The sequence below is a fragment of the Furipterus horrens genome, unplaced genomic scaffold, assembly GCF_987537825.1.
Source record: "Furipterus horrens unplaced genomic scaffold, mFurHor1.1.pri manual_scaffold_4, whole genome shotgun sequence".
In the NCBI taxonomy this organism is placed as follows: Eukaryota; Metazoa; Chordata; class Mammalia; order Chiroptera; family Furipteridae; genus Furipterus; species Furipterus horrens.
This window is the reverse complement of record NW_028327174.1, coordinates 156,644,135-156,671,990: the sequence shown is the minus strand read 5'-3', so window position 1 is coordinate 156,671,990 and position 27,856 is coordinate 156,644,135. Positions and strand designations below refer to the sequence as shown.

Sequence of the window (27,856 nt, the reverse complement as noted above, 5' to 3'; positions counted from 1 at the left end):
GGACAAGTGAATGGTCTTAAAGGACAAGTAAGAAATTACTGAAGAGGAAGCAGCAGAAGGCATTCTCAGGAGAGGGAATTACACATGTGAAGGAATGGAAGTTCCAAAGACTCACTTATTCATGCAACAAGATCTACCGTGTGCAGGAGAGGTAAGGATGTCACAGATCAGAGTGGCAAGGTGGGCAAGAGCCAGATGGCAAAAGTTTCATGTGTAATGAGGAGGGCATCATGGAATGCCTTCTGTGGGCCAAGCTTTGTTATAACCACTATCTTATATATTAGTTAATCTAACCCTCATATCGTCCTAAAAGAAATATATTATCTCCTTTTCTAGCTGTGGCTCAGAAGTATTAGTTATGAAAATAGTAGGTCAGCAGGGTCCTGAGAAAGAAGACAGATCTAGTCTGTTCTTCCATTAAACCTCAAACTTTGGCCTGCACAAAAAAATACCTGAGGTGGGTGGCGGTGAAGATTGTAAAAACAGTATTGATACCCCAACCACATACCAGATCTACTGGATTAAGTTCTCTGGAGCTGAGGCCTGGACATCTGTATTATTAAGAAGGTCCTTGGGTGATTTTATGCATACAAATTTGATAGCAAATAAACTAAACCAAGACAAATGTTATGAAAGGTAATAAAAAGATATGTACTGGACTGAAATGAAAAACAAGCAAGCCTTTACACTAATTACTTAGTACTATGGTTTCCTTGAACACATTTCTCAGTCCCTAAATCATGACAGAAATAAAAACATGTTAAAGACTCCCAGTCACCCCTACTCTGCTCTCTAGGGTCCATTACACGCAGGCAAATGTAAAACAAGTAGCAGCTAGATAGAAGCTAAACACTCCTAAAGTCTTTTATTCCTGCTTCCTATTCCTCTGAACCTTGCTAAATGAAACGTCCTTCAGTTGAATATTTGGGGATCTGTGCTTAGAAGGACAAAATTTCATTCAATAATTTCTTTCTGTTTGGTGGCATATGTATAATAAATCTTTTCCAGAGAAGATGTTCTTTCTATACAAAGCATCTGTTCTCCTCACCACCGTAATTGTTGTTCAGATTTTTTTGAGGGGGAGGAAAGAGTGGAAAGAAGATGGGTATACAATGATGTAAGATAATGCTGAACAGTTAGGCTAGTGAAAAAAGCTTTATCTACATTTCTGCTTAAGAGTCTAGCCTTTAACAGTTAATAGACAATAGAAACATTTCATTTATGTAAGAAATTTATGAGAGAAAAGAGAAAATTTCCAAAATGTTGCCCACCAACAGATTAGAAAACATTAGTTTGTAGGTATATCTTCTGAGAGATATTCATATTATGTTTTCCCTGAAATTCTTTTTTAACTTGACATTAAAGCAAAAACTTCTCCAAGAGGACCCTCTAGTGGAAGAAATAAGAATTGTTCACAGATTTTATTAAATAGCATGTACAAATTATTTAACACAGTAATTATTCCATTTAACAACTTATTAAAATAAGAGTCAAGCAGAATGAAAACCATTTTCTGTATTAAAGGAACTAAACTAAGTTCTAGATAGCATGAACTTTTATTAAAACACTAACTGAAAATTAAAACATTTCTTCCTCAATTTTCCTTTAACACAAATATAAGCATCACATTCCATTCCAATTTAAATGGTCTCAAATTCAAATGTTATCTATAAGTTTTAATACATATAAGATAGAATACATATTTCACAAATATAAAATACTTAATCATTCTTTTTCTTTAAAGTTTTAGTGTCAAATTTGAAATTTATAAATCAGTGGTCTTAATTGGCTTTTTAATATTTAAGATTACAAGTTCTGTTTCAATCAATATAACAGTAAACAATGAAGTAATGGCAAGAGTACTATTTACTTGTTAAATACCACCACCCCCAAATGTATCTCATTTAAAATATATATCCTCTGGAACTTTTTGAGGGGTGTGTGTGGGAGGGGCGATGGGGGAATGCTAAGCAGGCAAGCAGAGGAGAGAATGTTAGATGTATTAGGATAAATTTCCAATTCTTGTAACATATTGATCCTGATGTAAATCTATGCTTTTTAAAGAAATATTGGCTTCATACTAGGCAGCACACTAAGCACCTTAATATATATTATTAAATTGCATATCACAATATCCCTGGAAGTCAGGTCAGTATCATAATATCTATGGCTAAAGATAAAAACAGGCTTGGAGTGGTTAGGAAACCTGTGGAGGTAAGAAACCAAGTAACGGGTGTATCATCTGTTCACCTCCACATCTGGATTCACATGCAGTCAAGTCACCTTACTAACTTGTCCTAAAAATATTCCAGCAGGTAGTGACATGATTACCAACCATTTGCCTTTCTTGGGAGATGTTTTGTAGGTCGGTACTCTGTTTCCCTATTTGCTTTCCAACAATTTGGGAAAGTATCAAACTTGAGGGTGGTGGTTAGCTATCCCCAAATTCCCTCAAGGATAACAATCCCTCCTGAAATTTTGTATCATTCTTCTTTTGTGAACTTGTTTCCATGGTCAGAGTAAAGGACAAAACCAGAAGAGGTAATACTGTAATGTGGTAATAATGGTTTCTTAGTGCAATCAGCCATATATTCAAAGGGACAAATAAGAAAAAGAAAATTATTTCTCCTTGCTTCAAATGAAGTAAGTCAATAAGAAGGGTAAGAACATGTATTTGGGTAAATGATAGCAACCATGAGAAGGAAAAAAGAACAAGTAAAAGAGGAAGTGCATTACCTTTCACTATCATTCCTGACTATTTAAAATGTGGTTAGTGCTTATGGTAAGTCAACAACAAATATATCATATAAACACTGTAAAAAAACCCCGCAACTTTACAATAAGGTCAGTAAAGCAATTATAAAGAAAAAGCATTTAATAATTTTCAAATCAACATATGAAAAAGGGAAACAGCATGGTACAAAATATTGCCAAAGAAAGACAAAATAAAGTCAGGGGTTGTACCAAGTAAGATTAATACGGAAAAACTTGTCTAGGGTGTGTATGTGGTGGGAGGGGGGTAAAGAGGTAGGGAACTTAGTGGTTATTATTTCCAGATAACAAAACCTAGAGGGATAAGCAGCTAATCAGAAGTTATTGCTTTGGAATGTAAAATGTGGCTATCTTTGTAAAAAAAATTAATTCGTGACTCAAAGATTGAAAACAAAACCTCCTAAGACATTTTGCTTCTCTCCAGAGTAGTTAGCTCTATATGAAATATGAGTATTTCTGCTACTAACAAAATAGATCATAAGAGAATACCCTGTCATTCTGCATCTAATCTTAGTACGCCTATGTTAACAAAGGCTATTGGGAGACTATTTCTCACTATGTCAAGAGGGGGTTAAAGTTTGGGACAATGCTTTCTCCAAAGCCATCATGATTTCATGATTACTTCTGTACACATGACATAAATCCATCATTTTCTTAAGTTCTCATTAAATCTCAATTCAAAACAAAATTTGAGGCACCAGGATCGAATATTGTATTGTGACTTGACTTAAAGCCCCATATAGCATCTGCACGATGGGTCAATTTCTTCATGAAATCTTTTCTGTACTAAACAGCCAGGTTTATAGGTTCAATCAATAAAAGAAAGCTTAGCATGCATGGGCTGCAGAAATATTTACCAACAGCACACACAGCAACAGGCAGAGGCCTTACTCTGCACGGCCGTGAGATGAGCAGCGGGATGCTCTCCCTTGATAGCTAGTTCCCTATCCAGCCATTGCTTCTCCACGCCCTCCCAGCTTTGATTTTTTTTTTTTTTTTTTGCTGTATCCCTTTTTTATATATATACACAGAATGTGGCAAAAGTTGGTTTACCATTGTAAGTATCCAAAACAGTTTATTCTTGTATTATTATTAAATATTGGATTATTTTCCATACAAATATTTTGCCCCACCTGTATTGAGAATGATTACTGCTATTCCTCCTACCTTCCTCCCCCACTTCTCTTACTTCTTGGTGGGGAGGACAGAGGGAAGGAACTTCCCATCTTCCAAACCTCTGGCTTTGCTCCAGGTGAACTAAGTATAGCATATGAAACCTGATCTTGAGTTACCTTTGGCTAGGTGTGCTTGTGCTTGCCTACTCTAATAAGCTTATTTGCAAGCAAAAATTCTTTCCCCGTTCTTCCCCAGTTTCTTCTAGCCATAAGCTTTTTCAGGAAGCTACAGCTTGAAGAAGCTGGCTTCAGAGGAACAAAGGTTCCATTCCACTTCCATTTAATCTTTCCATTCATCTGTGCAGTCCTATGTCTGGTTCCTAAAACCTATCCTCTAATGACTCTTTCCACAAAAAGATACTAAAAGTTCACTTTTACACAACAGATGTTTGTGAAAAGTTAAATGTACAGTGAATCACATACAGATCACAGAGTAGTAGAATCTGAGAAAGTAGAAGAATGGATGGTGAAAGGTACAAGGGGACTTCGAATACAAGAAAAGTTTTAAAAATTTGCAACAAAAACAGCAAAGCGTAACGTTTGTTTAACAGGAATAGTGGGCACATGGATGTTATGCTACTCTTCATACTCATATGTAGTTAAAATTTCATATTTAAAAATATAAAAGACCTCAATGAAACAAATGATAAAAATCCTAATGTAAGTTTTTTCTTAAAATACTTTCAGTGTAATTGATGCATAAACTGCGTATTTTAAAAGTGTACAATTTGAGTGGGGGTTGGGGTGGAGGCAGCAACTGCCAGTAAAAAAAAAAAAAAAAAAAAAGTGTACAATTTGATGAATTTTGACAAATATATTACACCACCAAGATAATGAACGTATTATCACCTTCAGCAGATGTACCCTCTGTAATTCATCCCACTATGCCCTACCCAGGTTACCACTGATTTATTTTTTCCACGAGGCATTCTGCAGTTTGTAGAATTTAATGTAAACAGAATCATAGTTTTTAGTCTAGCTTCTTTCACTCAGCATAACTGAGATCTACCAGGCTGTGGTTATCAGTAAGTCACTCCTTTTTATGGCCGAGTACTAGGCCATTGCGGATACACCGTAATTTGTTTACTCATTTAACTGTTGCTGGATATTTGTTTGTAGTTTTTAGTTATTACAAAGAAAGCTGCTACATATTTGTGTACCAGTCTTCCATAGGTATATGCTGGCATTTCTCTTGGGTAAATACTAGGAGAGGACTGGTTGGATTACATGGCATGTGTATGTTTATCATTTCAGAATCTCTCGAATGGTTTTATACACTTTAAATCTCCACCAGTATTGTATGTGAGTTCCAGTTGCTCCATATCCTCACTGTCACTTTGCTATGCTCAGTGTGAAAATTTTAGTCATTCTACTGGATCTGTGCTGGTAGCTCATTATTATAGCTTTAATTCACACTTCCCATTGACTAATAAGATTGGGAATCTTTTCATGTGCTTATTTGCTATCTGTATACTTTCTTTAGTGAAGAGTATGTTTAAATCTTTTGCCTGTTTTTTGGACTGGGTTATCTGCCTTCTTTGTATTGATAATTCTAAGTTATTTTTATAGTATCTATCAAGGGTTAGCAAACTTTTTCTATACAGAGCCAGTAAGTAAATATTTTAGGTTTTGAGGTCACTTTGTCACATATTCTTTTGTTTTAACGCTTTAAAAATGTCAAAACTATTCTTAGCTTGCAAGAAACTTTACACAAACAGATCTTAGGGTAGATTTATCCCACAGTAATAGCTCCTTGTCTAGATATAAGTCCAGTGTATATTTTAAAGACATATTCTCTAATTAGTAGTCTGACTTTTCTTAACAGTATTTATTGAAGAGCAAGTTTTAAATTTTGATAAAGTACAATCTAAATCCTTCTGTGTTCTATTTTGCCAAATGTACAGTCACTCAGATTTTCTCTTATGTTTCCAAGAAGTTTTATAGGTTTAGTTATTACATTTAAGTCTATGACCCATTTGTATATATATGGTATGAGGTAAGGGTTATGGTTAATTTTTTGCATATGACTATTCAATTGTTCCGGCACTATTCGTTAGATTATTATTCCTCCACTGAGTTGCCTTGGTATCTTTGCAAAACAGCTGACAGTATATATGTGACTCTATTTCTGGATTATGCATTCTGTTCAACTGTTCCATGTCTATTTTTACATCAATACAATAATGTCTTCACTATTGTAGCTCTAGAATAAGTCTTAAAGTTAAGTATTATCATTCAAATTGCTTTTTCAGTTTTTCTGAGTCCACTGCATTTTAGAACGAGTTTGCAATTTTCTTTTTTTTTAAGTATACTTTATTGACTATCCTATTACAGTTATCCCAATGTTTTCCCCTTTGCCACCCTCTGCTAGGTATCTCCCTTCCCTCCAGCACCCCCCTCCCCCACCTTAGTTCATGTCCATGGATCGTGCATATAAGTTCTTTGGTTTCTCCATTTACTTTACTATTCTTAATATCCCCCTTTATTTTGTACCTACCAGTTATGCTTCTTGATCCCTGCACCATTTCTCCCATTTTCCCCCTGCCCCCACCCAGCTGATAACCCTCCATATGATCTCCATATCTATAGTTCTGTTCCTGTTCAAGAGTTTGCTTAGTTTTTGTTCTTTTAAATTCATTTGTTGACAGTTGAATTTGTTGTCATTTTAATGTTCATAGTTTTGATCTTCTTTTTCTTAAATGCGTCCCTTTAACATTTCATATAATAATGGCTTGGTGATGATGAACTCCTTTAGCTTCACCTTGTCTGGGAATCACTTTATCTGCCCTTGATTCTAAGCCATAGCTTTGCTAGATAAGAGTAATCTTGGCTGTAGGTCTTTGCTTTTCATCACTTTTAATATGTCTTGCCAGTCCCTTCTTGTCTCTGAAGTTTCTTTTGAGAAATCAGCTGACAGTCTTATGGGAACTCCTTTGTTGGTAACTCTCTCCTTTTCTCTTGTTGCTTTTAAGACTCTCTTTATCTTAACCTTTGGCATTTTTATTTTTACGTGTCTTGTGTGGTCCTCTTTGGGTCTAGCTTGTTTGGGACTCTCTGTGCTTCCTGGACTTGTATGTCTATTTCATTCTCCCAATTAGGAAAGTTTTCCTCCATTATTTTTTCAACTACGTTTTCAATTTCTTGCTCTCTCTCTTCTCCTTCTGGCACCCCTATGATTTGAATGTTCGTATGTTTAAAGTTGTCCCAGAGAATCCTAAGCCTCTCCTTGTTTTTTTTTTTCAATTCTATCACACTTCCTCTCCAGCACACTATTTCAATATTTAATCATCATTTCACAGAGTGTTACAGAAGATTAAATTGCCAAGATTATAGATCAACACTCTTAGTGTGGATTAGAACTCATCTGCAGAGTACTCTATGAAATGTATAAATTGCATTAAAGCTGCTTGAATAGTAATGGCTATAATTTGTGAGTTAGTAAAAAATAGGAGACTTTAGTTCTCAGGTGACTAAATAAGATAATCCGATTTCTCTTTTTTGATTACCTCTCCATCCCCCAATCATATAACAAAATGCACAGTATAAAAGTATTTGCTTCCTTATCCAGCAGAATGCATTAAATTTATAAATTAAACAGCACACAAACTTCATACTGCAAATAATAATATACATTGTTTTCAAACAGGACTGAGTCTAGAACCCCAAAATAAAAAAACAGAAGCAAAAATTTTACCTCTTTGAGGCGTAGTTGTGATGATGCAGCCACATAATCTGATTCTAATTTGTTCTTCTCGGAGAAAACTGTAGTATTTTGAAGAACTAAATCTACTTTTTGTATATGCAAAGAAGTGCAAACCTAGGAACAAAAAAATCCATAAGAGTTTAATTTATTTAACATTTAAGAAAAATACATTAAAAAATTATAAACCATAAAAATATTTTTCTTCCAATAGGACTGAAAACTTTCACATTATTTTTATAACTATTTCTTACAAGAGAACTTTAAAAAGTTTTTCTGTGAATTTATTGAGTTATCTGGAATAAAATAATTTAGCCTCATGAGTGATTTTAATCAATTTATTGACTTATAATTAAAAAATGTCAAATAACAGAGAAAGTTAAAATTGTTGATAAAAATCTCCCACTAAGATTTTACTACCTTATCTCAGTTACCTGCTATAACAAGTATGACTAAAATTAAGAAAATGCTTTACCTTTATTAGGTTTGTTAATTCGGTAACCAGCTTTGCTTTCTGAACATTTATTTCTTTAATTTTGGTACTTGCTTTTCGTTCTTCCTCTTCAAGGTTGCAAGTATCCTGTTCCATCATCTTTAAACTATATAAAATGTATAATGATGTAGAAATCAAAGTTATACAAGGATTGAAACCAAATTTTAGTTCCCTCATTATTTCTCAGCTATTTAGCAATGCTATGAGAATGTATAAACTGCTAGCTACTAAATTAAATTATCTTATGCAACTATTCAGGATTAAAAGTATTTGTTGAGATATAATTATGTGCCCGACATAATCTAGGTAATGCTAGTGTTAATATAGGATCTGAAATCACAAAGATGGATCTGAATTTGCTCCTGCCACTGATGAACAGTAAAAACTAGACAAATAACTTACTGGGGGGTTCAGTTTCCTATAGGGTTGTGGTGAAGATGTAAATTACGTAACACACTTAGTACAGTGGCTGGCCCATAACTGATTGATACATATTAGCTATTACTCTTGTTACTAATATTATTTATGAACCTAGTCCCTTCCCTTAAGGAGCATAATAAGGATTTAATTAATAGGTTAAAAACATAATGACATAATACTACAATCTGATAAGTTAATATTTTGCTCTTTACTTTAAGATGAAGAAACTAAGGCTCAGAAGTTAATTAAGTTACCTAAGATCACAAATATTAAATGTACGCTGTATTGGGAACCAAAGTTCTTTCCACTATACTATTTTGCCCTCAGGTAATAAAGCAAGAACAAAGGATGGGAGCAATTATCAAGAATGAACTAGTTCAATGAAGCTATAGAGTGGACTGAATAATACATGGAAGAGAGTGCTGGGGGTAGGTATGGAGATGAGCGGGAATGGGTTGAGTGAAACAAGATTCTGAAGAGCTTGAAAGCCAGTTTAAGGGAAAGTAGTACTTAGATCAATGTTATGTAGTAATGGCAGGAAACCACAACAGTTCTTGAATGGGGGTAGGAACATGGAAAGAAGAGAAATTTAACAACAGTAACCTGGAGGCACAGAACAGAGAGGGGACTAGTCAGGGAGACCACTGCCCAGACCACTATAGTATTCCAAAGTGACTAACTATACATATGAGAGCTGGTAATGGGTATGAAAGGTCATTTCTTTACAAAAATAAACACTGCTTAATGAGGAAAAAGTTTAGTTTTAGACAACACAATGGTCCAATATGGCAGCTTCAGATTAACGGTTAAGTGTTTGTAGATGATTAAAGACAGGAATAAAGTGAAGGGTTAAAGCTGAAAAAGTCTTGAAGTAAAAAAGTTCTAGGCAATTAAGACTAAATAGATACATCTTGCCTTAAGCAACCAAGGTACATCATTAACTTTTAAAGTAAAAAATAATGACATTTGTTTGAAGCCATTGTCCTTTTCCCCTGGGAGTAAAAGTTCGAGACTGAAATGATCACCAAATGTGTTTCTGGGAATTATGTTATCATTCCAGGGTTAACTAATAATATCTGCAGGCTACTTTGTGCCCCGAGCCCGCACTCCGCAAAAGTGGATGCAAAATACCTTTCTAGTTTGGAACTGATTTTTTGTTCCAGTTGTCTTTTCTTGGTTTTTCTTTCAAGAAGCTCCTTCTTCTTTTGTCTAAGTTCATTATCTTTGTGTTCTAGATGTTTGTTTGTCTCACGTAAGGCAATCAACCCTGATTCCACTGCTTGCATTTTTCTATTAATTTCCTATGGGATATTCAAAATTGTTAATATATTTGAGAGAGTTCTAGTTAAAGTATTATAAATCCAGTTAATATATATTTTTAATATTAAATAAAAACCAACCTTTAGATGTTCTTCTAAGTGTCTTCTTTGCTCTAGATCCACAGTGACTGTGAGAAACTGGGCTACTTTTAGGGATGTGTTACTAGAAATAACTTTATTTGAATAAAAAGATGTTTTCACCACATACTTTTCTTCTGCTGTGTACATTTGTTTTAATCGAGTTTCTTGTATTACCTACAATGTAAAATAAGTATCAGGGCATATCTAATAATAATCGATTATTTAAAAGGACTAAAGAATTAAAAATACAGATCAAGTGAATTTTAGAAGATCAAAATATAGTAGATAACACATTCATTCTTTTAAAAATTACCCAACATCACTGATACATTTAAGATTATTTTAGATAGCAACTAAGGAAGTTAGGAGAAAACCAAAACAACTAGCAAAGTTAGCTATAGTCTAGTTCACTATACAATCTTTCCCAACTAAGTGTACTTTTGAAGCTTTGTTTTATCTACAGAAAAAACACCAGGACCATGACATTGAACTGTGCTATTTCACGTAAGTCATTTACTCTCCCGTTCCCTCAATTACACTGTTCAAAGATACATAATCTCATATTCAACTCCTGTATACTTGAGAGAATACTTAATGGAAAACACTTTTCAAGGATTTCAGAGACTTTTTTTTGAACTTTTCTCTCAAGAACTGATTCAAGGAGTTTCATAAAGTATATTGTAAACACCATAACATTATAAATATACAGAAATAGGGCTAATAAAGAATAAGCCTCTGTAATGCAGTTTTTTCCTACTCTCTCAAGGTTTATTACCAATACTCATGGCTTGTTTCTCTCCAAAAGTTAATAGTCTTAAGTAAAGAGAGAAGACATATTTAAGCAAGATTTATAAACTGGCAGCCCCAATTGCTGAATAAACTGGAATGAAGGGAAAGCTTAGAAAAGGATAGCTAAGTTTCATGAAAATAAGTTTCAAATGGGATTTGAACTGACAGAGATGGTGAGGGAAAGGCACTCCCACCAGAAAGGACATCAAGACCACCCGCAGATAATTTAACCAATGGGGAGCCTTAGAAATTAGTGAGAGAACAATTCCATAAATGTTATAATCATTGTTAGAGAACCTAAAATGTTACAATTCAGTAATAAAGCAAAACTTACACTAAAAAAATGTATTTTTAGTCTAAGGAAGAAATACAGCTGTTATAGTCATTATCTAGACATAAAACAATTGCAGATATAAAGACAGAAAGCTTCCTCAACAAAGGTTTATATCTTGTGATGATAGCCAAGATAATGTCAGGGACTTTACCTAAAGTATTTGAAATACTTCCTGACTTGGCTTTACCACGTATTTACATGTCTGAAAGTGTTTCATAATTTACACATATTTATATACAATATAGCAATGAGTTGGACACCGAAACAATAAAATATAAGAAACATCAATGTGTTCAAGGATTTTAAAAATATCATCACCAATACAGAACCAGAGATTAAGTTTAATGAAAAGTACTTGAAAAGAGATGAAGAGGAACATAAAAATTGTTTTTACTTTTAATGTAAATTATCTGAATTCCAATGCTATTCCTCTATCACAAGCAGGGTTAACGCTCTCTAGATAACTTAAACAATATGGTAAAAAATAAAAAGTACATAAAACTAATTCAACTTGAAGCACTTTTCAAAAAGTAAAAGAATTTTCCAAGTGCAGTAATTTCTTTTCTGCTCCAAAGTAAAATTATAAAATCCCTTATCAAATTTTCTATAGTCTTTTTGTAATAGTAAAGAATTCCTACTACCCTTACCTTCAGTTAGCCCTACCTGTTCCTAAAGTTATGACAAAAATTGGCTGGGTCTATGCAGATGGTCTTGTCCTTTTTTCTAAATACCATGGAATTAAGACCAAAGAAAGATACAATGGGATAACTGTAAACTGGTTGTTAAAAAATTTAAACACATTTTCTAATAAATTCAATATTATAAATAGCAGTTAAGTCTGTAATTGGGTGCTAGATGCTTACATGTGGTATAAATAGGACAACCTGGTGTTATGGAAAAACCTGTTTTAGAAAAGATTTCTTCTCTGTTTCTGTGATTAAAAAAAGAAAATGAAATAGTCTTGAAGATTACATCTAAGAAGACTATAAGAATTAAGAGTTCCTTGAATCCTATATGATCTTATTAGCCAATGTCACCCCAACAAATTTAATAAATAATAAATTATGATTAGTTAAAAAAAGTTTCAGTAGCTATACTAAGCAAGGGTGGTCATTCATATATGAGGTGATCTTAAGTGGGAGCTTTAAGAGGAGAGGTTTTACCCAAACATTTCTATACCACAGCCTACCACCCTGAAGTATAATTTGTATGAAAGATAATCTAGAATACAAGAATTTAAATGATTCAACCATTCATGTAATGTTTAGACATAGGTTTATCAAGCACGGCAGAATCAGGTAAGAGTGCCAGGTATTTCTTTCCAGGTTTTAACTTATTCAATTACCCTGCAGGTTATTAAGTATTTACTTACTCTATCTAGGTAATTCCACACCACTCCTGTCACAAAGTATTAGTCAACAGTTACTGTTTTTTGTTGTATTAAAAATAAAAAGATACTTTCTTTGTGGATAAAAACAACAAAATGATACACTTCTTTAAACTCCTTACAATTTTTCTTTGACTTTAAACTAAGAAATTTTAACAAAACTTCCGATTTTAGTACTTTCTTACCCGTTCAATTCTTTCTCTGGTCCTTTCGGTTCCTACAGGAACTTCATGAATATGATACTGGCTGCAAAGGTAACTCATGACAGGAGCAGGTGCATCAAATAATTCCCGCAAGTAAGAGAAAAATCCGTACTGTCTGAAATGAAAAGTATCTATTAAATTTTTCTCCTTAAAATATCATTTAAAAATGTTGATAGCTGACAAGTAGCCAATAAACAACAAATAAGAAAAAGTCTTTTTTTCTTTGTATATTTAAAAACTACTTAAGATTAAGTGACTAATATTGAGATTTATTTCCTTGTCAAGGTTTAATATATTATATATTTATGATTACAAACTATTAACCTGTTCTTTTTTTCTTTCATTTCTTTCATAGTTAAAATGTCTACTTACATCCAGTTATTTACTTACAGCTGTTTTATAATAGAAATTTTTCATTTAGTCCTTGTGGAAATTATTTTTGCACTATTAAGTGATAATTTATCATTTTATTTTCCCAATAACTAACTAAGTATTTTGGTATTTTTTATTAAATAGTCCAATATTGTTCTGATGATTTAAAACATCACCAGCATGTACTAGCTATAGCCTAGATTTTTACTTAATTTAGATTTAAGTAGAGATCCTAAAAAGAAATAATACAGCCTGTAACAAATGTATTTATGTGACAAAAAGACAATTAAAATATATTAAAGAGATAATTACTCAATACTTGAAATGTAACAAGTTAGTTCTAATAATATTTTCAAGACTTACTTTAGTTCATTTAGAGACCTTGAAGGTGCTCTGTCTGCATATGAACTCCTAGGAGCAATAACAGCATTCACTCTTAATTTTTTATTATCACGAACCTGAATGTAAGGAAAAAAATATTATTTTAATTACCACCTACTCTCCAAATGATTCTTTAAAGTTACTATATTCCTACTGGCATTCCTAGAATCAACAGAAATTCAAACACTGATAGGATATTTAATGGTTCTTACAAGAAAAAATTTTAGTGTGATATTGATATTGTAATTATGTATTTTTACAAAGAGTCCATTTCTTTTATCATTTTCACTGATAAATTCTATGAAACAGTTAAGGAAGCAATAATGCAAGAACTCTTTCAGAAACGGGAGGAAGGAACATTTCCCAAGTCATTTTATTCTACTAGCATAATCTTGATAGTAAAACCTGACAAAAAAAATATCCCTCGTGGACATACATGCGAAACCCATTAACAAAATTTAGTAAGCAGAATCCAGCAGTATATGAACAGTATACATGACCAAGTAGCTCATCCTAGGGACATGAGGTTGAGGTAGCATTCAAAAAGTCAACCAATCTAATTTACTTGTATTAACAGAATAAAGTACAAAAGCCATATGATTGTCTCAATAGATGCAGAAAGAACACCTGACAAAATTCAATAGAAATCTGTGATAAAAATTCTCAATAGAAATAGAAAGAAACTTTTTGAACTTGATAAAAGGCATTTATGATAAATGTACAGCAGACACAGTACTTAATGGTGAAATACTGAGTGCTTTCCCTCTTAAGTCTGGGAACAAGCAAGGATGTCTAACCATACCATTTCTCTTCAAATTGTCCTGCGGTACTAGAAAATGTAGTGAAGCACACCAAAGAAGTAAAAGAATTCCAGGACCAGATGGCTTCACTGGTGAATTCTACCAAACATTTTATGAGGTCAACCTTACCCTGATACCCAAACCAGGCAAGGATAACACACATAAAAGAAAATTATAGGCTAACATCTTTAGTGAATATTGAAGCAAAAAGCCTCAACAAAATACTAACAAATTGAATATAAGAATACATTAAGAATACATTAAAAAGAAAACACATCACAATCAAGTGGGGTTCATTCTAGGAATGAAAGCATGGTTCAACACACCCAGATCAATGGGATACACCTCATTAACAAAATAAAAGATAAAAATCATATGGTCATATCAATAGATGCAGAAAAAGCATCTGACAAGATACAACATCCATTTATGATTACAACACTCAACAGAATGGGGATACAAGGAAAGTAGCTCAACATAATAAACGCTATATATGACAAAACCTCAGCTAATATCATACTCAATGGTGAAAAGCTGAACGTTTTTCCTTTAAGACTAGGAACAAAGACAAAGATGCCCACTCTCACCACTGATATTCAACATAGTATTAGTTCTAGGCAGAGCAATGAGATAAGAGAAAGAAATAAAAGGAATTCAAACTGGGAATGAAGAATACTATCATTATTTGCAGATGACATGATTTTATGTCTAGAAGCCCTAAAGAGTCCACCAAGAGACTATTAGAAACAATAAATAAATATAGCAAAGCTCTAGGATACAAAATCAGCATACAAAAATCTGTTGAGTTTCTAACAACTAACAATGAAATTATCAGAAAAAGAACTGAAAACAATCCCATTTGCAAATGCAACAAAAAGGATAAAACATTAGGAATAAATTTAACAAAGGCATTGAAGGACCTATACACTGAAAACGACAAGACATTGCTGAAAGAAACTGAAGAGGACACAAAGCAATGGAAAGGTATTCTGTGTTCATGGATTGGAAGAATTAACATAGTTGAATGGCTGTATCACCTAAAGCAATAACAAATTCAATGTAAGTCCCATAAAATCCCAATGGCATTTTTCAAAGAAAAAGAACAAAAAATTATCAAAGTTGGAACCACAAAAGACCCTAAAGAGCCAAAGCAATCCCGAGAAACAATAACAAAGCCAGAGGTATCACAACTCCCTGACTTCAAATTTATATACAGTATTCCCTCACTTATCACGGGTATTACATTCTAGATCTCCTCACGAGAGGTGAAAATCCACGAAGTAGGAACCTTACATTTATTTTAGTATTTATATATATTTTAAGGCTTTATAAACCCTTCCCACACACTTATAAACTGTTCCACACTTTTATAAACACTACTTATGTTCTTAAACATATTCTACACTCTTAAACCTACATAACTTTAACAATATACATATAAAGTACTGCAAAATCCCACGATATAGCGAAAAATCTGTGATAAATAATTAAATATAATATTTTTAAAAATCCCGTGATACAGTGAGGCCGCGATAAGTGAACTGCGATATAGAGAGGGACTACTGTAACAATCAAAATAGTGTGGTATTATTGGCAGGAAAATAGACACAGACTAATGGAAGAAAATTCACAGAGCCCAGAAATAAACCCACAAATATGTGGGCAAATAATTTCTGACAAATGAGGCAAAAACATAAATGGAGAAAAAGAAAGCCTCTTCAATAAATGGCGTTGGAAAAAAGGGAAAGCCACATGCAAAAGAATGAAATTAGACTTCTATCTGCCACCATACACAAAAATTAACTCAAAATGGATTAAACTTGAACACATGACCTAAAAAATTAAAATACATAAAAGAAAACATAGGTACTAAACTTATCAACTTTGGTCTCAGAGGGGTTATTGTGAACTTAATCCCAAAGACAAGGAAAAGCAAAGCAAAAATAAATAAATAGGGCACAGCAAAAGAAACCATCAACAAAACAAAAAGCAGTTAACCAACTGAATGAGAAGATATTTTCAAACAATACCTCCGATAAGAGGCTAATATCTAAAGTATATAAAGAACTCATACAACTCAACAACAAGAAAACAATCCAGTTAAAAAATGGGCAGAGGACCTGAACAGACAGTTTTCCCAAGAAGATACACAAATGGCCAAGAGATGTATGAAAAGATGCCCAATCTACTAGCTATAAGGGGCACCTGTTAGAAGGGCTACTTAATATCAATAAGACAAGAAATAAGTTTTGGAGAGGATGTGGAGAAGAGAACCCTGATACACTGTTGGTGGGAATGTAAACTGGTGCAGCCCCTATGGAAAATAGTATGAAGATTCCTCAAAAAATTAAGAACAGAGCTACTATATGACCCAGCAATCCTCTTCTGGGTATCTAATTTAAAAACACTTATTTGTAAATATATATATATATATCTCCAATGTTCACTGAAGCATTATTCACAATAGACAAGATACGTAAACAACCCAAGTGTCCTTTAATGGATAACTGGATAAAGAAGACATGGTACATAAATGTAATAGTAGTCAGCCACACAAAATGATGAAATATTGCCATTTGTGACAACATGGATGGATCTTGAGATTATCATGCTAAGTGAAATAAGTCAGATGGAAAAGGACAAGAACCATATGATTTCACTCAAATGTGCGATATAAAACAGAAAGCAATGAATGAACATACAAAACAAACTCAGACCCAGACACACAGGAGTAGGTGGTTGGGGGAAGGATGAAGAGGGTAAAGAGGGTGAAATACATGGTGACTAAAGGACACTAGACTTTAGGCAGTGAGCACACAGTGCAATATACAGATAGAGTATTACAGAATTGTATACCTGAATCGTATATACTGCTTTTAACCAATGCTACTCCAATAAATTTAATGTAAAAAAGTAAGATTGAAAAAGAACAAGTAAAAAGATCCATTTGTAAAGATACAACTTTCTACACAGACAATCCAATGGAATCTACAAAGCTACTACTAGAGTTCAAAACATGAATTCAAAAGTGTCATAGGACACAAAGTCAATGTAACAAAAATCAACTATATGTCTATGCACAAAAATGACCTGGAAAAATGAATTTTAGAAGTCCATTTTTAATACTGTCCAAAAACCAAAAAATACTTAACACATATGACAAAAGATGTCTAAGACTTATACACTGAAAAAGACAAAACACTGCTGGAGAAATTAGTGGAGGCATGACAGGGTAGTGAAAATGAAGACTTTCATGGTGGCACAGACTGCAATTCTTGAAACTACTTTTACAGAATTCTAGGCTTGAGCAAATGAGTAAATATACTGATTATAAGAGGGGCTATGTTTTTCACTGCTACAAAAGTAAATTAAAAATACACAAAGGAGAAAGACAAGAAGGTACCTATTGTTGAATTATAATTAGAAGTATCTGTGTAAACTCATGATGTACAAATGCCTTTGAGATAAATATATTATAGATATAAGGGTTTGCATGCAAGGACTTAGAAGAAATGAGACACTAGCAGCAGTAAACACATCTAGTACATAGATGTTGGTTTCTAAAAGGAAGTAGGGTTCTTCAGGAGGATGGCTGGTCGTAAGGCCCAGACTAAGTTCAAGATGAGTCAACATCTTGTCCTGCCAAACAATAAGCAGTGCTCAAAAATATGATGGCAACATGTCAATAGAACACAGGAATCAACTTGAGAAAGGTCTCACTGGTCAAGTCTGGGACAATGTAAGCATTAAAATAGTGATAGTAATGGATTATAATCCATAAAAAATAAAATTGTATGAATCTATGACATAATAAGTATAGAGAAGAAAAAAGTTCTTCGTAGAATGCTGCTAATAAATGCTCGTTTAAAAAAAATTTGTTCCAAGCAACTCATACATTAGGAGACAATTTTAAGTATTACTTGAATTTCACATTTACTTATGTGCAATTATATGTACAAACAACATGAAGTTTTCTGCATTCTCTAGGTGAATGCAGAAACTGCACCCAACTGAACTGAGCTGCATAGGAATACATGTGATTTGTGCACAAATACGGAGTGTGTCCTTTCTAACATCTATCTACCAGCTACCTCAGATCACCACATGTGTCATGAACCACATCCAACCACAACTGGTGTTGCAACTTTCTATTCCATTTAAGATAAGCACTTCTAATCGTTTGACCCCCTACACAACTCTAAAACTGAACCCTTCCAATGCCAACTTCTGTAAGTCAACTACAGGTCTTTTTAAAAACAAAGTATCATATTTATTGTATTTGTATTATTTCTTGATAATTTAAAATGTGTAAAACCATGCTACCATTTTGCCCCCACAGACCTGGTGGGCTTCTATTGAACTATTTTGCACAGAAAGCATAGTGATTTTTAGGAATGTAGTACATATTGGGTTATAGCAAAACTGACTGTACTTTGCAATGGACAAATAATAAAGCAAAAAGGGCAAAATGTAAAAAATTAGTGAATCTGGGTAAAAGGTATATAGAATTTCCATATATACTCTTGCACCTTTTTAGTTTCAAGTTATATCAAAATAAAGTTATTAAAAAGAAGAGTGAAGATATAAACAATACTGATGAAAAAAATATTGTCCATGAATCAATTTAAAAATAATTCTAGCATGTAGGGCTCGTTCAAGTTTGTAAAATGTATTGTTTTAGTGGTTACCCTAAATAAAACTCAATTACACAATAAAAAAATAGTTTCCTTTCAATTATTTCAGTATTTCAAATCATAAAGAGAAAGCTATTCTATGTTGTTAGCATGTCCTTAACTCTATTATCTCCTTAAAAAAAAGGTCACGATCTCCGCTTTCAGTAAGCAACAGTACAGATCTAGAATTTACTAACATTGTTTTTTTTAAATCATCTTTATTGCTATGCAAATTATTTGTTTTCTAATTTTGTGGTATTATATAACTTCCTTTCAGAATATTTTGTTTTGGGTAATAAAGTGATTTTAAGAAAAATATTAAATAGTTTAGTTAGTACTAGTATTATAAATTGTGATGACAGTGCACAGTAGTACACGAAATGGCAAAAACTGTGAAGATGGTTTCTAAGTTACTAAAAGGATGAGAGATGTACTCAGTATATACAACTATAGAAAGTTGCATACAATAAATTTCACAATTCAAAATACAAAAAAATCATACATTAAGAGGAAGTTCTGATCCTATTGATGAGACTCTTTGGAAAGTTAATTGTCACAGCATAATAAAAAATAATAAAGGTCAAATTTTCAGAAACTTACATCATATTAATATATGGTGCAAATTCTCAGCAGAGTAAGCAGGATTTTCTGTGTCAAAGCAAGGTACTTAGTGTAGGCTAAACTGGCGATTTGCAAAACAGATATAATCTAATTACACCTGACTGAACACCCTTCATAATGTGCCATATCTCAGACTTGTAACCCAAGCAACCTACTCCTTCAATGAACTCTGATACCAGATCTAACTCACTGGTTAAGCTTAAAGAGTCCTAAAATACACAAATTATAAAATGTCCATTTTATACTTTTACACATTCAACCTTTTTATCTAGTCTATATTCACATTCCCTACCAACTCTTAAACCAGATGGAGGACAATATGGTAAAAGTGAAAAAAAAAAAAAAAAAAAGAAAAAAAAAAGTAAGGATTCTTCCCAATCACTTGTGTACCAGAGAAATAGAGACCCATTTGAGCTGATTCTGGGTCCTGTCCTCAGTTAAGACTTACTAACAAAGGTTTAAACAAAACAAACTCTAAATCTAATCTTTCTGCAGCTTTTAAAGATGTAGAAGGTACATGCAAAGGAAAAAGAAATTTTATTGACAATATATACTAGCATACATAATAGCTAACAACATATACTATATATAATTGAGTTGGCCAAAAAGTCTGTTTAGTTTTTTTCCGTAAAGTGAGACACATTTTTCATTTTCACCAGTAACTATTGATTTGGATATTTTGTGTATGTCGGCTGTCTCCCACATTGATATAACACTGATAGTTCTCAATTAATGTCTCAGTTTGATCACTATCAACTTCAACTGTCTACCTGACCATAGAACATGGTCCAGTGAGAAATCTCCAGTATGTAACTTCGCAAACCACTTTTGACACGTTCAATCAGTCACAGCACCTTCTCCATACACCACACAACCCTTTTTTGTGTTTCAGTTGCATTTTTACCTTTCTGGAAATAATAAAGCATAATATGCCGAAAATGTTGTGTATTTTCTTCCATCTGCAGTATTACAATGGCTACACAAAAATTCATCAATCTTGGTAAGATTTTTTTAAAATGCCTGCTGATATGACAGCTGTCACAATACAACAAAATTATTTTGAATAAGTTTAAGACAACTAAGCAATACTAGAGCCATCTTATGGAGAAAAAACAAATGAACTTTCTGGTCAACCCAATATACAGATATATAACAACATACACATAATACACGAAATAGCTAACAAGCATTCTCTAAATATTTTTAATTTATTAACTGATTTAATCTTCACAAAAATCCTTTGAAGTAGGTAGTATCATCTCCATTTTAGAGAGAGGAACTGAGGCAGAAAACATTTAGGCAACTTGCCCAAGTTAGTAGCAATGCCAGAATTCAAATCCTGGCAGCCTAACTATAGATCCTATACTCTTATCTCCTAAGCCATGCTGCCTTTCAGCGGCTTAGATTCTTGGTCCGTGGTGTGTTCTAGCCAAATACAGGATTCTCATTTATTCTTTAAGATTTTGTTTATTTACTTTTTTAAAGAGAGGGGAAGGGAGGGAGAAAGAGAGGAAGAGAAACATCTATTGGTTGCCTCTAAACCTACAACCCAGGCATGTGCCCTGACCAGGAATCAAACTGGCAAAAATGATGCCCAATCGAGCCACACTGTTTAGAGCTCATTTCTTTTGAAGTGATTTTATTTATATCATGAACAACAACATCATTATGATTTCCCCATCAAGAAAAACTAAGTTCATCCCAATATAGTTCCTAAAAGGATGTTTAAGATCAAAGGTCCATTTTTATGATGTTTCACTTTAAACAATGTCACAGAACTACTCTTCATATTAATTCCAAATGATAATTTCAAAACAGTATGTAACACAAGGAATTTACAGGCTGTTTTTCCTCTTATAAAACAAACTCATTCCCCGATAATTGTATAGTTAGGACAGAAATTAGCAAAACTGAGTGACTTACAAAGGAGTTAATGCTGGTAAACTAGTTATCACTTTTAGCTCCAGTTTGAATTTTAAAATTGACTAGAAGTGCCAAGTGAGTCAAAATACTATGTTAGTTTATACTTGCCTCTTTGAGGAAAACCTCCATATCTTCTTGACTCTCAAATACAAAGGCTCTCAAGTCATTTGTTGGAATATGATTTTCAATATATTTGGCATTTTTATGGTCTTTCATATTGATCTAAACAAAACAAAAAAGTTGATTTTAATGAAACCCTGATTACTACAAAATAATTATATTTAACTTAGATTTATTTAATTAGGTTAAATTTAATGACTGAGAAAAAGGAAAAAAAAAAACCTTGGTATTAAAAGGTCAACATTGTAAAACACCTATTTAATATAATTTATCATCCAGAAAGATCCAACACATAGTAAAACGAAAGCCAAGACTTGAATAGTACCCGATGCATTCTGGTTTTGATATTATTTAATAATAAGGTTTCTTTCTGGTCACTCACTAAAAACACTGAAACAGTCTTAGATTGTTATCTAAAAGTATAAACATTTCTCATCTGTGCCCAAACTTCAACTATTTTTCTTCTTAATCTTTAAGATGAATCCATACTATATACAGCAATAACTGATTGGTACAAAAACACCAAGAACTGAATAAAACTTTATGAAATAAATGGCAAAAACTAGCTTCAGGAGAAACCCAAGGTTTGTACCAGTAGAGCATAAAAGCATAATGATTCATTTAAAAATATTAACTAATTAGACATTTCCACATACTGAGACTCAATGGTATTGAAAATATAAAGATAGGTCTGGAAAAACTGTTTTCAGAAGAGTACAATCTATTACTTATTGCAAACGATAAGTGAAGTACAATAAATATCCATAACAGAGGTATATAGAAAATACTATCTAGAAAACTTAAAGGAATAGCTCCAGTGGATGGAAATCAGCATTCTTAAAAAAAAAGCTTTATAAAAGAGCTTTATATATCTTTTATATATAACATAAATATTAAGTATTATATCTAGTAGTTCATATAGAAACAAAATGTGGCATACATGTTAAAAACTAGAGGTGAAGGCGTCAGACAGCTACCACTTGAAATCCTATGTGTGGTCTTGATCAAATAATACTAGAACTCTGAAAACTTCATCTTTAGTGGGTACAGTAAATCAGTCTATAACTCATAGGAATAAGTGTGCATTAAAAGAGGTAATACAATTAAAAAATTAGGCAACGCTTGTTACATAAATGTGGGTCAATATTACTCTAAAAATATTTTAAGTTACAGGATATCAATCAGAGTAGAAAAATGAAAAAAGATACACAAGCAAGCAAAATAAAATGAAAACCACATAAAATACTGAATCACCTGAACATAAACACTATAAACATTTTATTGTATATTGTTTCACAACTTGGGGGGGTACCAACTTACTTTACTAGAAGAAATAGTACAAATGGAAGAAAATATATGTGGGTATTTCCTCCCACTTATAGAAAAGGTAAGCAATATGACTATAGAAATTTTCTTTCTTTTAATTCTTTTTATAGCTATCCATAAGCCATCTAGAACTTGGCTCTCATTATCATTCCCTTCCAGGGTGTACTTCTCAGAGCTACTCTGTCATGTCGGAGTCTGGAGCCCCCATCTTGCTTAAGGTGGTTACATGGTCATTCAATTCTTTGATGGATTTTACTTGCTAATTCAGGTAATAAGTCTCAAGGAAGTCACAGAAGTAGGGGGTCATTCACTGGCCAATTTGTTCATTTCCAGTGGTGACTGATTCACATTTTTTTCCCAAGTGTAATGCATATGCCATTGCATTCATAGTCTGGTTTCCTGATATCCTGAAGGAAGATTTGGCCACCTTTTTGGTGTTGCAGCTTTATCAGTTTGATGGCACGTTCCTTCTCAAGATTGGTGAAAATATTTGGTAAAGTTCTCCAAAGCCACATTTTCACAGTCACAGTAATAAGACAGACAGGTAGACACAGGAAGTATATGCAGCACTCCAAGATGATCTAGTGGTTAATGATAGCATCTTGTTTCACAATTTTTTAAAATGAAATCTTTCTATACGTTCTAGCCTGTAACCTTTTTAATAACTCATGACCATGTCACAAACGTTCTTTTACATAAGTAAACAGAGACCTACTGCAACATTTTTAATGGCTGCAAGTATTCCAATATAAGGATATAGAGTAATTTACATAACTAAACAGCATCTTTGAAAACTTTTTTCTTTTGCCCCATCTCTCTGCTATTATAAACATTACTGTGATGAGTATAAGTGTAAAAATCTTTGTACACTTCTCCAATTCTATATTGAAATTTTTATAAATAACTTATGAAAACACTGCTAACTGACAAGATATATGGCAAAAATTTTAAGTTTATATATTGTTAATTTATGAAGGTGGTAGCATTTCAACTAAATCTTGAAGGGTTAAATAAGTGTGTATGGGAATACAGTTGGAAAGAAATGGTAGGAAAGGTAAATGGTTATTCCAAGAAGGGTAAAAACGCAGAGTATTATCTTTTGATACAGACTTCCGGCCAAGATGGACGTGTAGGTAGACACGCTTCGTCTCCTTCCACAATCATAAGAAGGGTTACATCTATCTCAAAACAAAAAACAACCAGAACTCCCACAAAATCAAACTGCACAGAAGTTCAACAAACAAAGATAAAAAGAAATAATACTCATCCAGACAGGTAGAAGGGGCAGAGCCAGGGCAGAGAATACGTGGTGTGGCGGTGCAAGGCAGTGGCTGCAGCCAACCGGCCAGCCAGTGGAAAGAGTAGTTACACATTATATAAGCCTGGAGGAACACCTGGGGAACAATCCCAGTCCCAGGCTGGACTATGCAGCTCATGGTTCCAGCGTCAAGAAAATAAGGCCTCATTGCTTCTGGCTATGAAAACCTGGGGGTGCTGGGTCAGTGGAAGGAACTGCCAGTCTCTCAAGGGTCCTTTTAAAGGGTCCCCATGGTCCTAGAATATCCACAAACCCACCCACTCTGGAAACCATCACCAGGACAACTAGAGGGGTGCCAGTCACATACAGAAAGTGGATGGAGTAGCTGGAAAAGGGGTGAGTGCCCAGCAGGTGGCATTGTTCCTCCACTGACCCCTCCCCCACATACAGTGCCACAAGGCAGTGAAATGTGTTGCCCAGTACTGATGAATACCAAAGGCTCCACCCCTTACAATGTTAACAGATGTTGACAGCTCTACCTAAGACACAGAGGCAAACACAGGAGGCTAAGCTGACGAGACAGAGAACTATGGCCCAAAAGAGGGAGCAGATCAAGGCTCCAGAGGTAGAACTAAGTGATGAGGAGACAGCCAACCTAATATACATGGAGTTCAAAACACTGGTGATAACAATGCTCAGAGACATGACTGAGTACAGCAAACACATAAGGGAAGAAGTGAAGGCTATGCTAAGCAAAATGAAGAAAAACCCAAACAACATCAATGATGAAGGGAAGGAACCTGGGGTTCAAATTAACGATTTGGAACATAAGGAAGAAATAAACAGTCAACCCATACAGAATGAAGAAATAAGAACTGAAAAAAATGAGGAGAGGCTTAGGAACCTCTGGGACAACTTTAAACATACCAACATTCAAATCATAGGGGTGCCAGAAGGAGAAGAAGAAGAGCAAAAAGTCAAAAACTTAGTTGAAAAAATAATGGAGGAAAACTTTCCTAATTGGGAGGATGAAATAGACATACAAGTCCAGGAAGCACAGAGAGTCCCAAACAAGCTAGACCCAAAGAAGACCACATCAAGATACATCATAGTTAAAATGCCAAAGGTTAAAGATAAAGAGAGAGTCTTAAAAGCAGCAAGAGAAAAGAAGAAAGTTACCAACAAAAGAGCTCCCACCAGACTGTCAGCTGATTTCTCAAAAGAAACTTTGCAAGTGAGAAGGAACTGGCAAGACGTGTTCAAAGCGATGAAAAGCAAGGACCTACGACCAAGGTTATTCTATTCAGTAAAGCTATCATTTAGAATGGAAGGGCAGATAAAGAGCTTCCCAGTCAAGGTAAAGCTAAAGGAGTTCGTCATCACCAAGCCATTATTATATGAAAAGTTAAAGGGACACAGTTAAGAAAAATATCAAAACTATGAACAGTAAACTGACAAACTCACAACTATCAACAAATGAATAAAAAAAAACAAAACAAATACAAACTAAATAAACAACTAGAACAGGAACAGAATCATAGATACAGAGATCATATGAAGGGTTATTCAGTGAGGGGGAATGGGGGGAATGAAGGAAAAGGTGCAGGGATCAAGAAGTATAACTGTTAGGAACAAAATAGGGGAAAGTTAAGAATAGTATAGGAAAGGATGAAGTCAAAGAACTTACATGCACAACCCACAGACATAAACGAAGGGGACTGGAATTGCTGGAGGGAACAGGGGTACTGGGCAAAGAGGAAAAAAACTGGGACAACTGTAACAGCATTATCAATAAAATACATTTAAAATATTTAAAAAATGACAATATATGCCAGCCAGTAATCCGACTTAGTAATAAGCAACTATTAAAAAACCAAGTAACAAGAAAATAAAAAAATCTAATAAACTCCTAAATTATTATTTTGAGGTTGGCATTTTAATAAAAAGTTGTTAACATTGAACTTGATTGTAACTTATTATGTTAAGAATCGCAATTTTTTTCCTTATATTTTCTTCCAATCCTTACCAAATTAATCAAAACAATGATGCCTGGGTTCAAAATAGATATTTCCATTCTTAACCTGCCAAAAATAGTCTAATAACACATATCTGAGCAAGAAGAGAATACAATACTATACATATTAATTTTGCTAATGTAATATAACATTTAAAAACTATATGAAATAATTTTTAATAAAGTATAACACAATCATGAGTTATAGGAAATAGAACTTTTCATGAATCCTGCAAGGATTTATACTGCATTCTTTGCTCAAGTATAAGAAATTATCTAGCAAAAACAATCCTGAAGTCATTTGGGGGCAAGTTTTAAGTTTATATTATACATGTGTATCTAATATATCACAAGAATGTGGTTTTTACTTTTGGGGACCAAACATTATTTTAAATATTTTATATAGAAATCTTCTTAGTAAAACCATGGCCATACTTCATTAAATGATTTACTAAATAGTTTACCCTATTTTTGATGATCCAAGATCATCAGTAAGAGCTATTAGTTTATGAGATTAATAAATTATTGGTTTCATCTCTCAGAATCCTCATAATGCTCTGTTTTTGTAGCAAGTGATTTTCTTGTCTACCTTCTGTCAGGTGCTTCATACCAACATACTTATTTACAGCAGTTTTCCACCCCTCAGGCAGCATTTAATCTATAGCTTGCTATTACCTAAGAATAGCAACTGCCAAAATTAGCTAACCAAGCTAATTTTATACATGATTCTTAGTCAATACGGTGCCATTTTCATATTTCTTTCTAGAAAAAGTCCACAGGTGTATTGGTCAAGGGCCCTTTAAAAGGCTCATGTATGAATTCAGGAGTATACCACTTGCTGCAAGTCTGATAATGGAAAACCAGGGGTATAAATAAGACTAAGAATTCTTTAAACAACAAAAATCTAAGATACAATAATAAGACTAACGGACGCTACCAACATAAAATTTCTTACCGTGAGCATTATGGGCTCATAAACTCTTTGCTTAAATTTGTCTCTGTTATTTCTCAGCCATAAAACAGCATCATATGTGTCACGATATCTCTGTCTCAGTTTATCTTCCTTTTGATTCATAAGGTTGTCAAATTGTATAATTTGATCATTAACACCTAAAATTGGAAAATGAAACAAAGTCCTGTTTCTCTGAAAACTTTCATTAGTAAAATAATCTATTAATAATAAAAAATATCTCAGATCCACAGGTTACAAACACCATTCAGCAAGTACCCAGTAGAGTGAGAAAAGACCCACCCTCAACAAATCCTTCTCAAATTTCCAAACCACTGGGATAAGTGACCTTTGAGCTACCAAAAACAAATAGGTCACATAGACGAGAATGAGAAAACACTAGATATCCAATCAGAAGACAATCACAACAGGCATTCAAAATTCTGAGAAAAATTACTTTCAATTTAGAATTATGTATACATAAAATGGGAAAAAGTAGTAATGAAATAAAAATATTTTGGGGGATGTCAAGACTCTACAATTAATTCCCAAATACCCCTTCTTAGGACGTGACCCAAAGATGTACTTAAACAAAATGAGGGAGTAATGTAGGAAAAACAGAAGACATGGAATTCAGGAATAGCTTCAAACAACACAAAAAAGGATGACTGTCATGCAGGAGGCTTTGGGAACAATCAGTTTAGAAAGGACAAGCTATAGAAGACTCTAGAACTCAAGAGAATGCC

At 33.5% G+C, this 27,856-nt stretch overlaps 1 protein-coding gene across 2 annotated transcripts in view; it reads right to left on the bottom strand.

Moving 5' to 3' along the window:
* SMC5 (structural maintenance of chromosomes 5) overlaps positions 1–27,856 on the bottom strand; it is an 83,312-nt gene that overhangs the window by 13,111 nt on the left and 42,345 nt on the right. For both annotated transcript variants that reach the window (XM_090274168.1, XM_090274169.1), the window contains exons 10-17: positions 27,117–27,271; positions 21,552–21,665; positions 13,409–13,503; positions 12,656–12,788; positions 9,961–10,134; positions 9,692–9,861; positions 8,123–8,246; positions 7,642–7,764 (exon numbers count right to left, since the gene is read on the bottom strand). In XM_090274168.1, the coding sequence (XP_090130294.1) occupies positions 7,642–7,764; positions 8,123–8,246; positions 9,692–9,861; positions 9,961–10,134; positions 12,656–12,788; positions 13,409–13,503; positions 21,552–21,665; positions 27,117–27,271 (1,088 nt within the window). The remainder of the gene's footprint in view (positions 1–7,641; positions 7,765–8,122; positions 8,247–9,691; positions 9,862–9,960; positions 10,135–12,655; positions 12,789–13,408; positions 13,504–21,551; positions 21,666–27,116; positions 27,272–27,856) is intronic.